Source organism: Tinamus guttatus, unplaced genomic scaffold (assembly GCF_059628265.1).
Source record: "Tinamus guttatus ecotype Peru unplaced genomic scaffold, ASM5962826v1 Tinamus_guttatus_pri_ptg000902l, whole genome shotgun sequence".
Lineage (NCBI taxonomy): Eukaryota > Metazoa > Chordata > Aves > Tinamiformes > Tinamidae > Tinamus > Tinamus guttatus.
Genome location: NW_028289436.1, coordinates 13,469 through 26,503, shown reverse-complemented (window position 1 = coordinate 26,503; position 13,035 = coordinate 13,469). Strand labels below are relative to the sequence as shown.

Below are 13,035 nucleotides of genomic sequence, written 5' to 3'. Positions count from 1 at the left end.
ACCCATTGCACCGTGACCTCTGGACACAGGGACCCTGGTGGCACCAGGACCATCAATGCACAGGGAGCCCAATGCCCAGGGACCCCCATGGCACCAGGACCACCAATGCACAGGATCCCTGGGCACAGGGACCCCCATTGCACCAGGACCCCTGGGCACAGGGACCCCGGTGGCACCAGGATCACCAATGCACAGGGACCCTTTGCATGGGGACACCCATTGCACCCGGACCCCTGGACACAGCAACCACCAAAGCAGAGGGACCCTCAGGGCATGGGGACCCCCAGGGCACTGGGATGCCCAAGGGACAGGGACCCCTGTGGCACTAGGACCCCTGGGCACAGGGACCCCCATGGCACCAGGACAACCACTGCACAGGGACCCTGGGCTTGGGGACCCCCGTGGCACCAGGACCCCTGGGCACAGTGACCCCCAAAGCAGAAGGACCCTCAGGGCATGGGGACCCCCAGGGCACTGGGATGCCCAAGGGACAGGGACCTCCGTGGCACCAGGACCATCAGTGCACAGGGACCCCAATGCACAGGGACCCCGGTGGCACCAGGACCCCTGGACACAGGGACCCCCATGGCACCAGGACCATTGATGCACAGGGACCCCAATGCCCAGGGACCCCCATGGCACCAAGAACATCAATGCACAAGGAACCCTGGGTATGGGGACCCCCCCCATTGCACCAAGACCCCTGGGAACAGGGACCCTGGTGGCACCAGGACCATCAATGCACAGGGACCCCAATGCCCAGAGACCCCCATGGCACCAGGACCATCAATGCGCAGGATCCCTGGGCATGGGGACACCCATTGCACCAGGACCCCTGGACACAGGGACACCCAAAGCAGAGGGACTCTCAGGGCATGGGGACCCCCAGAGCACTGGGATGCCCAAGGGACAGGGACTCCCGTGGCACTAGGACCCCTGGGCACAGGGACCCCCAAAGCAGAGGGACCCTCAGGGCATGGGGGACACAGAGACCCCCAGGGTACTGGGACACCCAAGGGACAGGGGCTTCCGTGGCACCAGGACCACCAATGCACAGGGACCCTGGGCATGGGGACACTCATGGCACCAGGACCCCCATGCACAGGGACCCCCGTGGCACCAAGACCATCAGTGCACAGGCACCCTTTGCATGGGGACCCCCATTGCACCAGGACCCCTGGGCACAGCGACCCCCAAAGCAAAGGGACCCCCCCAGGGCATGGGGACCCCCAGGGCACTGGGATGCCCAAGGGACAGGGACCTCCGTGGCACCAGGACCATCAGTGCACAGGGACCCTGGGCATGGGGACACCCATTGCACCAGGACCCCTGGGCACAGGGACCCCCATGGCACCAGGACCATCAATGCACAGAGACCCTGGGCATGGGGACACCCATGGCACTAGGACCCCCATGCACAGGGACCCCGGTGGCACCAGGACCATTAATGCACAGGGACCCTTTGCATGGGGACACCCATTGCACCAGGACCCCCATGGGCACAGCGACCCCCAAAGCAAAGGGACCCTCAGGGCATGGGGACCCCCAGGGCACAGAGACCACAGGGTACAGGGACCCCAATGCCCAGGGAGCCCCATGGCACCAGGGCCACCAATGCACAAGGACCCTGGGCATGGGGACACCCATTGCACCGTGACCCCTGGACACAGGGACTCTGCTGGCACCAGGACCATCAATGCACAGGGACCCCAGTGCACAGAAACCCCCAGGGCACTGGGACACCCAAGGGACAGGGACCCCGGTGGCACCAGGACCATCAATGCACAGGGATCCTGGACACAGGGACCCCCATGCACAGAGACCCCCAGGGCACTGGGACACCCAAGGCACAGAGACCCCCAGGGCACCGGGACCATCAATGCACAGGGACCCACCATGGCACCAGGACCCCTGGGCACAGCGACCCCCAAAGCAGAGGGACCCTCAGGGCATGGGGACCCCCAGGGCACTGGGATGCCCAAGGGACAGGGACCCTGGTGGCACCAGGACCATCAATGCACAAGGACCCTGGGCATGAGGACACCCATTGCACCAGGACCCCTGGGCACAGGGACCCTGGTGGCACCAGGACCATCAGTGCACAGGGACCCCAATGCCCAGAGACCCCCATGGCACCAGGACCATCAATGCACAGGGACCCCGGGCATGGGGATCCCCCCATTGCACCAAGAGCCCTGGGCACAGGGACCCCCGTGGCATCAGGATCATCAATGCACAGGGGACTCTGGGCATGGGGACACCCATTGCACCAGGATCTCTGGGCACAGGGACCCTGGTGGCACCAGGACCATCAATGCACAGGGACCCCAATGCCCAGGGACCCCCATGGCACCAGGACCACCAATGCACAGGGACCCTGGGCATGGGGACCCTCCCCCCCCCATTGCACCAAGACCCCTGGGCACAGGGACCCTGGTGGCACCAGGACCGTCAGGGCATAGGGACCCCAATGCCCAGGGACCCCCGTGGCACCAGGATTTCCAGGACACAGGGACCCCCGTGGCACCAGGACCACCAATGCACAGGGACCCTGGGCATGGGGACCCCCATTGCACCAGGATCTCTGGGCACAGGGACCCTGGTGGCACCAGGACCATCAGTGCACAGGGACCCCAATGCACAGGGACCCCCGTGGCACCAGGACCACCAATGCACAGGGACCCTGGGCATGGGGACCCCCATTGCACCAGGATCTCTGGGCACAGGGACCCTGGTGGCACCAGGACCATCAGTGCACAGGGACCCCAATGCACAGGGACCCCCATGGCACCAGGACCATCAGTGCACAGGATCCCTGGGCATGGGGACCCCCATTGCACCAAGATCCCTGGGCACAGGGACCCTGGTGGCACCAGGACCATCAGTGCACAGGGACCCCCAATGCACCAGGATTTCCAGGACACAGGGACCCCCCCCAGCGCACCAGGACCCGCAGGACACAGGGCAGGACGGGGACACGGGGCTGCTGCCACGGAGCCGGTGACACCTGCGGCGGCGCCGGTGCCGCGGGGGGGTCAGGCCGGATGCGCCGGCCATTAGGGCCGCCTTAGCGCAATTAGGGAAATTAAAAAGGGGGATTGAGGGCAGCGGCGGGGCGCTGACGAGATCACGTCGCCCCCAATTAGCGGGGAAGGCGCCGGGGCCGCTAACGAGCTCGGCGCGGGGTGGGGGAGGGTACCGTGCACCCGTGGACACCTGCACGTGTCCCCCCAGCACGGGGCACACGCGTGTGTCATTGCACGCGCATCCCTGAGCCCCTCCAGGGCATGTACCGTGTTGCATGCACCCTTTGCTGCAATGCATGCACGCATGCTTGAGCATGCATCACTGCAGCACTCCAGTCCATGCACCCCCCCATTGCATGCACACGTGTGCTCGCACACACATCCCTGCACCCCTCCAATGCGTACACCGGGGCTGCATTGCACGCGTGCATGCTTGCACACGCATCCCTACATCCTTCCATTGCACACACCCCTGCTGCATTGCACACACGTGTGCTTGCACACGCATCCCTGCACCCTTCCAGTGCATGCACCCATCCCTGTTGCAATGCACACACGTGTGCTTGCACATGCATCCCTACATCCTTCCATTGCACACACCCCTGCTGCAATGCACATACGTGTGCTTGCACATGCATCCCTGCACCCTTCCAGTGCATGCACCCGTTGCACACACGTGTGCTTGCACACGCATCCCCACACCCTTCCAGTGCATGCATCCATTGCACGCACCCATTGCACACACCCCTGCTGCATTGCACACACGTGTGCTTGCACACACATCCCTGTACTCTTCCATTGCACGCACCCATTGCACACACCCCTGCTGCATTGCACACACGTGTGCTTGCACACGCATCCCTCCACTCTTCCAGTGCATGCACCCATTGCACACACCCCTGCTGCATTGCACACACGTGTGCTTGCATATGCATCCCTCCACTCTTCCAGTGCATGCACCCATTGCACACACCCCTGCTGCAATGCACACACGTGTGCTTGCACACGCATCCCTCCACTCTTCCAGTGCATGCACCCATTGCACACACCCCTGCTGCATTGCACACACATGTGCTTGCACACGTATCCCTGCACCCTTCCAGTGCATGCACCCATTGCACACACGTGTGCTTGCACACACATCCCTGTACTCTTCCAATGCGTGCACCCATTGCACACACCCCTGCTGCATTGCACACACATGGGCTTGCACACGCATCCCTCCACTCTTCCAGTGCGTGCACCCATTGCACACACCCCTGCTGCATTGCACACACATGGGCTTGCACACGCATCCCTCCACTCTTCCAGTGCATGCACGCATTGCACACACCCCTGCTGCAATGCACACACATGTGCTTGCACGCACATCCCTACACCTTTCCAGTGCATGCACCCATTGCACACACCCCTGCTGCAATGCACACACGTGTGCTTGCACATGCATCCCTCCACTCTTCCAGTGCATGCACCCATTGCACACACCCCTGCTGCAATGCACACACGTGTGCTTGCACACACATCCCTGCACCCTTCCAGTGCATGCACCCATCCCTGTTGCAATGCACACACGTGTGCTTGCACATGCATCCCTCCACTCTTCCAGTGCATGCACCCATTGCACACACCCCTGCTGCATTGCACACACATGTGCTTGCATATGCATCCCTCCACTCTTCCAGTGCATGCACCCATTGCACGCACCCCCGCTGCATTGCACACACGTGTGCTTGCACACGCATCCCTGCACCCTTCCAGTGCATGCACCCATTGCACACACCGCTGCTGCAATGCACACGTGTGTGCTTGCACATGCATCCCTGCACCCTTCCAGCACATGCACCCATTGCACACCCCCCCGCTGCATTGCACACATGTGTGCTTGCACACGCATCCCTGCACCCTTCCAGCTCATGCATGCATTTCACACACATGTGCTTGCACATGCATCCCTACACCCTTCCAGTGCATGCACCCATTGCACACACCCCTGCTGCAATGTACACATGTGTGCTTGCACACACATCCCTGCACCCTTCCAGTGCGTGCACCCATTGCACGCACCCATTGCACACACCCCTTCTGCATTGCACGCACGTGTGCTTGCACACGCATCCCTGCACCCTTCCAGTGCATGCACCCATTGCACACGCCCCCGCTGCATTGCACACATGCATGCTCGCACACGAGCGCATCCCTGCACGCGTGCTCACCACGGCGTGCACCACCACGTCCAGCTGCTGCTTGGTCTCGAAGTCGAGCGCCCGCGCCAGCACCACGCGGCCGCTGTTGGGCAGGTCGATGCGGAAGTACCTGGCGTCGGGCTGGGGACAGGGTGACAGGGTGACAGCGGTGGCAGATGGCCCGGCCGCCCCCGCGCGGCCCCGCGCTGCCCGCTCATCCCCGCCCCCGGACGCCGGGGCCCCGCGGCACTCACCGAGGCCGTGTCGAGGACGTACATGAGCGTGTCGCCGTCGGCGTCCTCCGCCTGCGCGCTGAACACCACCGAGTGCACGGCCGCCAGCTGCCACGCGGGTGGCCCTGTCACCCGCTGTCCCCTGCGTGTCCCCGCGCGGTGGCCCGGCCCACCCGGCGCCCGTCCTGCTCCTCGATTCCTCGTGGGAGCCCCCGGCCCGCCAGGGCACCCTCTGGGTGTCCCATCTGCCCTTGGCACCAGTTGTCACTGTCCCCAGTGTCCCTATTCCCATCCCCATTCTGGTCCCTCTTTTGCAGTCGTCCCTGTCCCCAACGTCCCTATTCCCATCCCCATTCCGGTCCCTCTTCCACAGTTGCCCCTGTCCCCAGCGTCCCTTTTCCCACCCCCATTCCCATCCCTAGTCTTTTCCCTGTCACTGCCCCCATATCCAGGTCCATTCTTGTCCCATCCCTGTCCACATTCCCACCCCTGTTCCCATCCCCATCCCTGTGCCCTCCCTGTCCCCATCCCCATTCTTTCCCTGTCCCCATCCCTGTCCCTTCTCTCCCTTATCCCCATCCCTGTGCCATTCCCATCCCCATCCCCATTTTTGTGCCATTCTAGTCCCCATTCCCATGACATCCCCATGCCATCCCCATCCCCATGCTTTTCCTGTCCCCATCCCCATGCTTTTCCTGTCCCTATCCCTGTGCCTTCTCTTCCTGTATCCCCATCCCTGTGCATCCCTGTTCCCATCCCCATCCCTGCGCCCTCCCTGTCTCCATCCCCATGCTTTCCCTGTCCCCATCCCTGTGCCTTCTCTCTCCCATCCCCATCCCTGTGCCATCCCGATCCTTATCCCCGTGCCATTCTAGTCTCCATTCCCATGCCGTCCCTGTCCCCATCCCCATTCCTGTGCCCTCCCTGTCCCCATTCCCATCCCCATGCTTTCCTTGTCCCCATCCCCATCCCTGTGCTCTCCCTGTCTCCATCCCCATGCTTTCCTTGTCCCTATCCCTGTGCCTTCTCTCCCTGTATCCCCATCCCTGTGCATCCCTGTCCCCATCCCCATCCCTGCGCCCTCCCTGTCCCCATCCTCATGCTTTCCCTGTCCCCATCCCTGCACCCTCCCTGTCCCCACCCCTGTCCCTGTGCCATCCCCATCCTCATCCCTGTGCCCTCCCCGTCCCCATCCCCATCCCCATGCTTTCCTTGTCCCCATCCCCATCCCCATCCCTGTGCCTTCTCTCCCCATATCCCCATCCCTGCGCATCCCTGTCCCCATCCCTGTCCCTGTGCCATCCTCATCCCTGTGCCATTCTAGTCTCCATTCCCATGCCATCCCTGTCCCCATCCCCGTCCCCGTCCCTGTCACCTCGCTGACGTTGTGGGTGAGCACCGAGGCCCCCAGGAACCGGGGCCGGTTGTCGTTCTCATTGAGGACCTGCACGATGATGCGGTACTCGACCTGCGGGGACAGGGGCCGTGGGGACACGGTGGCACCGCGTGGCACCGCGTGGCACCCCCATGCCCTCCGTACCGGTGAGAAGCCGTCCTCGGCGCACGTCAGGGCCACCATCAGCACCGGCGACTCCAGCTCCTGCAACGGGGCGTCACGCGGGGACGGGGACGGGGACGGGGACAGCGCCCGCCCCCGGCACGAGTGGGATCCCCCCTACCCGGGATGGGTGTCCCATGGGCGGGTGAATGGGGGGGACAGGGAGGGGACCTGGTGGCTGCAGGGGGACGTGGGGAGGAGGCAGGAGGATTTGGGATGGATGTGGGAGGATTTGGGATGGATGCGGGATGGAAGCAGGAGGACATAGGATAGAGGCAGGAGGATGTGGGATGGGGGCGGGATAGCCGTGGGATGCAGGACAGGGACTAGCATGGATGGACGGATGGATGGATGGATGGATGGATGGATGGATGGATGGATGGATGGACGGACCGATGGATGGATGGACGGATGGATGGACGGATGGATGGACGGATGGATGGACAGACCGATGGATGGATGGATGGAGGGTGGGTGGATTTGTGCAGATGTGGAGATGGATGTGGACCATCCACATGGATGTGGCTTGGATGGATGCGGAGATGGATGCAGAGTGGATTCACGTGGGGACAGGAGGACACAGGAGGGGACAGAAAGGGACTGGAGGATGCAGATGTGGACAGGAGGATACAGGTGGGGACAGGAGGACACAGGAGGGGACAGAAAGGCCCTGGAGGATGCAGGTGGGGACTGGAGGATGCAGGAGGGGACAAAAGGGGACTGGAGGATGCAGATGGGGACAGGAGGATGCAGATGGGGACAGGACACAGGTGGGCACAGGAGGATGCAGATGCGGACAGAAAGGGACTGGAGGATGCAGATGGGGACAGGAGGATGCAGGTGGGGACAGGAGGACACAGGAGGGGACAGAAAGGCCCTGGAGGATGCAGATGGGCACAGGATACAGGTGGGCACAGGAGGATGCAGGTGGGCACAGGAGGACACAGGAGGGGACAGAAAGGCCCTGGAGGATGCAGATGGGGACAGGATGCAGATGGGCACAGGATACAGATGGGCACAGGAAGATACAGGTGGGCACAGGAGGATGCAGGTGGGGACAGGACACAGGTGGGCACGGACGCCGCGCGTGGGCACCTCGCGGTCCAGCGCGCGCTCCGCGGACACGTTGAGCCGCACGGAGCGGCCGTCCAGGTAGAACCAGGCGGCGTCGGCGCCGGCCAGGCAGAGCCGCAGCCCCGCGGCGCCCGCGTCCCCCGCGTCCCCCGCCGCCGGTGGCAGCCGGGCCACCAGGCTCCCGTGGGCGCTGTTCTCCGCGATCTCCGCAAACACGTTCCCGAAGCCGCTGCAGCGGTCGGCGCCGGCTGCCGGGGGCGCCCGCTCAGGGAGACGGCCCCGTGTCCCGGCCCCGTGTCCCCAGCCCCGTGTCCCCATTCCCACGTCCCCAGCCCCGTGTCCCAGCCCCGTGTCCCGGCCCCGTGTCCCCAGCCCCGTGTCCCATCACCGTGTCCCCAGCCCCGTGTCCCAGCCCCGTGTCCCCATTCCCATGTCCCCAGCCCCGTGTCCCATCACCGTGTCCCCAGCCCCGTGTCCCCATTCCCATGTCCCCAGCCCCATGTCCCGGCCCCGTGTCCCGGCCCCGTGTCCCCAGCCCCGTGTCCCATCACCGTGTCCCATCACCATGTCCCCAGCCCCGTGTCCCCAGCCCTGTGCTCTTCCTCTCCCAGGGTCCCCATCCCTGCATCCCCATCCCATGTCCCCATCCCCATGTCCCCAACCCCGTGTCCCCAGCCCCGTGTCCCCAGCCCCGTGTCCCCATCTCTGCCCTCCTCCTCTCCCAGGGTCCCCATCCCCATGTCCCCATCCCTGCATCCCCATCCCTGCATCCCCATCCCCATGTCCCCATCCTCGTGTCCCCAGCCCTGTGTCCCCAGCCCTGTGTCCCCAGCCCTGTGTCCCCCATCTCTGCCCTCCTCTTCTCCGAGGGTCCCCATTCCCATGTCCCCATCCCTGTGTCCCCATCCCTGCACTCCTCCCAGGGTCCCCATTCCCATGACCGCATCACCGCGTCCCCATCCCTGTGTCCCCATCCCCGTGTCCCCATCTCTGCCCTCCTCCTCTCCCAGGGTCCCCATTCCCGTGTCCCCATCCCCATGTCCCCATCTCTGCCCTCCTCCTCCCCCAGGGTCCTCATTTCCATGTCCCCATCACCGCGTCCCCATCCCCGTGTCCCCATCCCTGCGCTCCTCCTCTCCCAGGGTCCCCATTCCCATGTCCCCATCCCCGTGTCCCCATCCCTGCACTCCTCCTCTCCCAGGGTCCCCATCCCTTCATCCCCATCCCCGTGTCCCCATCCCCAGGGTCCCCACTCCGGGGGTCTCCGTCCCCATGGTCCTCATGTCCTGAGGTCCTCATGGCCTCATCCCCTGGGTCCCCATCCCCAAGGCCCCTTCCCCATGTCCCCATTCCCAGGGCCATCTCCATGGCTCCCATCTTCCAGGTCCCCATGTCCTAAGGTCCCCATGGCCCTTGTCACCATCCCCAGGACCTATTCCCAGTGTCCCAATGCCCTTGGTCCCCATGTCCTGTGTCTCAATGACCTGTGTCCCCATCCCCAGGTCCCCTTCCCCAGGTCCCCATCCCCAGGGCCATCTCCAGAGGTCCCATCTTCCAAGTCCCCATGTCCTAAGGTCCCCATGGCCCTTGTCACCATCCCCAGTGTCTCAATCCCCCAAGTCCCCGTGTCCTAAGGTCCCCATGGCCCAAGGTCCCCATGTCCTGTGTCCCCAAGACCTGTGCCCCCGTCCCCAGGTCCCCATCCCCAGGGCCATCTCCAGAGGTGCCATCTTCCAATTCCCCATGTCCCAAGGTCCCCATGGCCCTTGTCACCATCCCCAGTGTCTCAATCCCCCAAGTCCCCGTGTCCTAAGGTCCCCATGGCCCAAGGTCCCCATGTCCTGTGTCCCCAAGACCTGTGCCCCCGTCCCCAGGTCCCCAACCCCCGCTGTCCCCCCGTGTCCCCGTGCTGCTCACCCGTGGCCAGCTGCAGTGCCAGGCAGGTGGCCAGGAGGGCCAGGCCGCGCGGTGCCCGCATGCTGCCACCCGCGGCGCCGTGCCATGCCATCGTCACGCCACGCCGTGCCGCCGCCACGCCATGCCACTGCCACGCCACTGCCACCCGCGCGGGACGGGCAGAGCATGCCAGCCGTGACATTGTCACCAACCATGTCATTGCCACCACCGCCCGTGCCATTGCCACCACCCGTGCCACCACCACCCATGCCATTGCCACCACCTGTGCCATTGCCACCGCCACCCGTGCCATTGCCACCACCACCCACATGGGCCATGCACTAGCACCTGTGCCATTGCCACCACCCGTGCCACCCGTGCCATTGCCACCACCCGTGCCATTGCCACCCGTGCCATTGCCACCACCACCCGTGCCATTGTCACCACCCATGCCATTGCCACCACCACCACATGGGCCATGCGCTAGCACCTGTGCCATTGCCACCGCCCGTGCCACCTGTGCCATTGTCACCACCCGTGTCATTGCCACCACCACACGTGCCATTGCCACCACCCATGCCACCACCATTCATGCCATTGCCACTACCACCCACATGGGCCATGCACTAGCACCTGTGCCATTGCCACCACCCGTGCCACCACCACCCGTGCCATTGTCACCACCCGTGCCACCACCACCCATGCCATTGCCATCACTGCCCACATGGGTCATGCACTGGCACCCGTGCCATTGCCACCACCCGTGCCATTGCCACCACCACCACATGGGCCATGCACTAGCACCCGTGCCATTGTCACCACCCGTGCCACCACCATTCGTGCCATTGCCACCACCACCACATGGGCCATGCACTAGCACCCATGCCATTGTCACCACCCGTGTCACCTGTGCCATTGCCACCACCACCCACATGGGCCACACACTAGCACCCACGCCGTTGTCACCACCCGTGCCACCACCACCCGTGCCGTTGCCACTGCCACCACCATTGGCCGTGAAACCCATGCCACCACCACCACCCATGTCACCACCACCACCCATGCCACCACTGCCACCCACACGGGCCATGCACCCATGCCACCACCACCCAGGCCAACCGTGCAAGCCATGCCCTGCTACGCGTGCCACTGTCACCCATGCTGGCCATGCAACCCGTGCCACTGTCACCCATGCTGGCCATGCCACGCCACCTTGCCTCAATGTAACCCATGCCACCACGACATGTCCCCCTTGTCCCCACCCCCTCGGTGCCATTACAGTGGGGTCCCCATGTCCCCCAGGCCTCCTGTGTCCTGTCCCTCTATGGTCCCCCATGCCCTGGAGTCCCCAGCGCTCCCGAGAGGGTGTCCCCGTGTCCCGTGTCCCCGTGTCCCCAGTGGGGCTCTCACCGCGGCAGCGCCGGGGGCTGGCGGGTCCCAGGGAGCCGTGGGGCGACGCGGCCGCTCCGGGGCAGCGCTGAGCCTGGGAGAGAGCAGCGCGTGCGGGGAGCGTGCACACGCGTGTGCAACAGCCAGGGCACACGGAGTGTGCACACGCGTGTGCAACAGCCAGGGCACACGGAGCGTGCACACGCGTGTGCAACCCAGCTGGGGCACACGGAGCGTGCACACGTGTGTGCAAACCCAGCTGGGACACATGGAGCGTGCACACGCGTGTGCAACAGCCAGGGCACACGGAGCGTGCACACGGGTGTGCAAAACAACTGGGGTACATGGAGCGTGCACACGCGTGTGCAAACCGAGCTGGGGCACACGGAGCGTGCACATGTGTGTGCAACACAGCTGGGGCACACGGAGCGTGCACACGCGTGTGCAAACCGAGCTGGGGCACACGGAGCGTGCACACGCGTGTGCAAAACAACTGGGGTACATGGAGCGTGCACACGCGTGTGCAACAGCCAGGGCACATGGAGCATGCACAGCGTGTGCAAACCGAGCTGGGGCGCATGGAGCATGCACACGTGTGTGCAACCCAGGTGGGGCACACGGAGCATGCACACGCGTGTGCAACACAGCCGGGGCACACAGAGCGTGCACATGCGTGTGCAACAGCCAGGGCACATGGAGCGTGCACACGCGTGTGCAAAACAACTGGGGCACATGGAGCATGCACATGCGTGTGCAACACAGCCGGAGCACACGGAGCGTGCACACATGTGTGCAACACAGCCGGGGCACACGGAGCGTGCACACGCGTGTGCAACCTGGCCAGGGCACACGGAGCGTGCACACAACCCAGCTGGGGCACACGGAGCGTGCACACATGTGCAACCAGCCAGGGCATACAGAGCATGCACACGCGTGTGCAACCCAGGCAGGGCACATGGAGCGTGTACACATGTGTGCAACCCAGCCAGGGCATACAGAGCGTGCACATGCGTGTGCAACCCAGCCGGGGCACACGGAGTGTGCACACATGTGCAACCAGCCAGGGCACACGGAGCGTGCACACACATATGCAAACCCAGCTGGGACACATGGAGCATGCACACGTGTGTGCAAACCCAGCTGGGGCACATGGAGCATGCACACACATGAGCAAATCCAGCCTAGTACAAACAGAACATGCACACACATGTGCAAACCCAGCCAGGGCACACAAAGCACGCACACGTGTGTGCAAACCCAGCCTGGGCACACGGAGCGTGCACACACGTGTGCACACACAGCCGGGGACACATGGAGCGTGCACATACATGTGTGCACTTAGCCCGCTGCACACAGAGCATGCTCCACTCGCATGCACACACACGTGCGCCTGTGCACACCCAAAATATGCCCCACGTGTGTACACATGTGCAGGTCCCCGTGCACACCGTGTCCCACACGTGTGCACACCGACGGCCGCTTGTGCACGCAGAGCATCACACACACGTGCATAGCAGTTACCCCCAAGGTGTGCATGCCCAGGGCACCCTGTCCTGCGTGTGCACCCGGACACGCGCGTGTGCACCCGGACACACGCGTGTGCACCCGGACACGCGCGTGTGCCCTCTCCCAACCCCGCTAACCCAATTACGTGGCCCTGGCCCACGCACGGACCG

The 13,035-nt window shown here is 64.4% G+C and overlaps 1 protein-coding gene across 1 annotated transcript in view; it reads right to left on the bottom strand.

Moving 5' to 3' along the window:
* The window catches only part of LOC148591247 (cadherin-related family member 5-like), a 30,859-nt gene extending 20,777 nt beyond the window's left edge, over positions 1-10,082 (bottom strand). Inside the window, exons 1-6 of the mRNA XM_088537931.1 lie at positions 9,992-10,082; positions 8,096-8,322; positions 6,983-7,042; positions 6,818-6,910; positions 5,464-5,550; positions 5,240-5,350 (exon numbers count right to left, since the gene is read on the bottom strand). Coding sequence (XP_088394057.1) covers positions 5,240-5,350; positions 5,464-5,550; positions 6,818-6,910; positions 6,983-7,042; positions 8,096-8,322; positions 9,992-10,082 — 669 coding nt within the window. The remainder of the gene's footprint in view (positions 1-5,239; positions 5,351-5,463; positions 5,551-6,817; positions 6,911-6,982; positions 7,043-8,095; positions 8,323-9,991) is intronic.
* Positions 10,083-13,035: the final 2,953 nt, after the last annotated feature.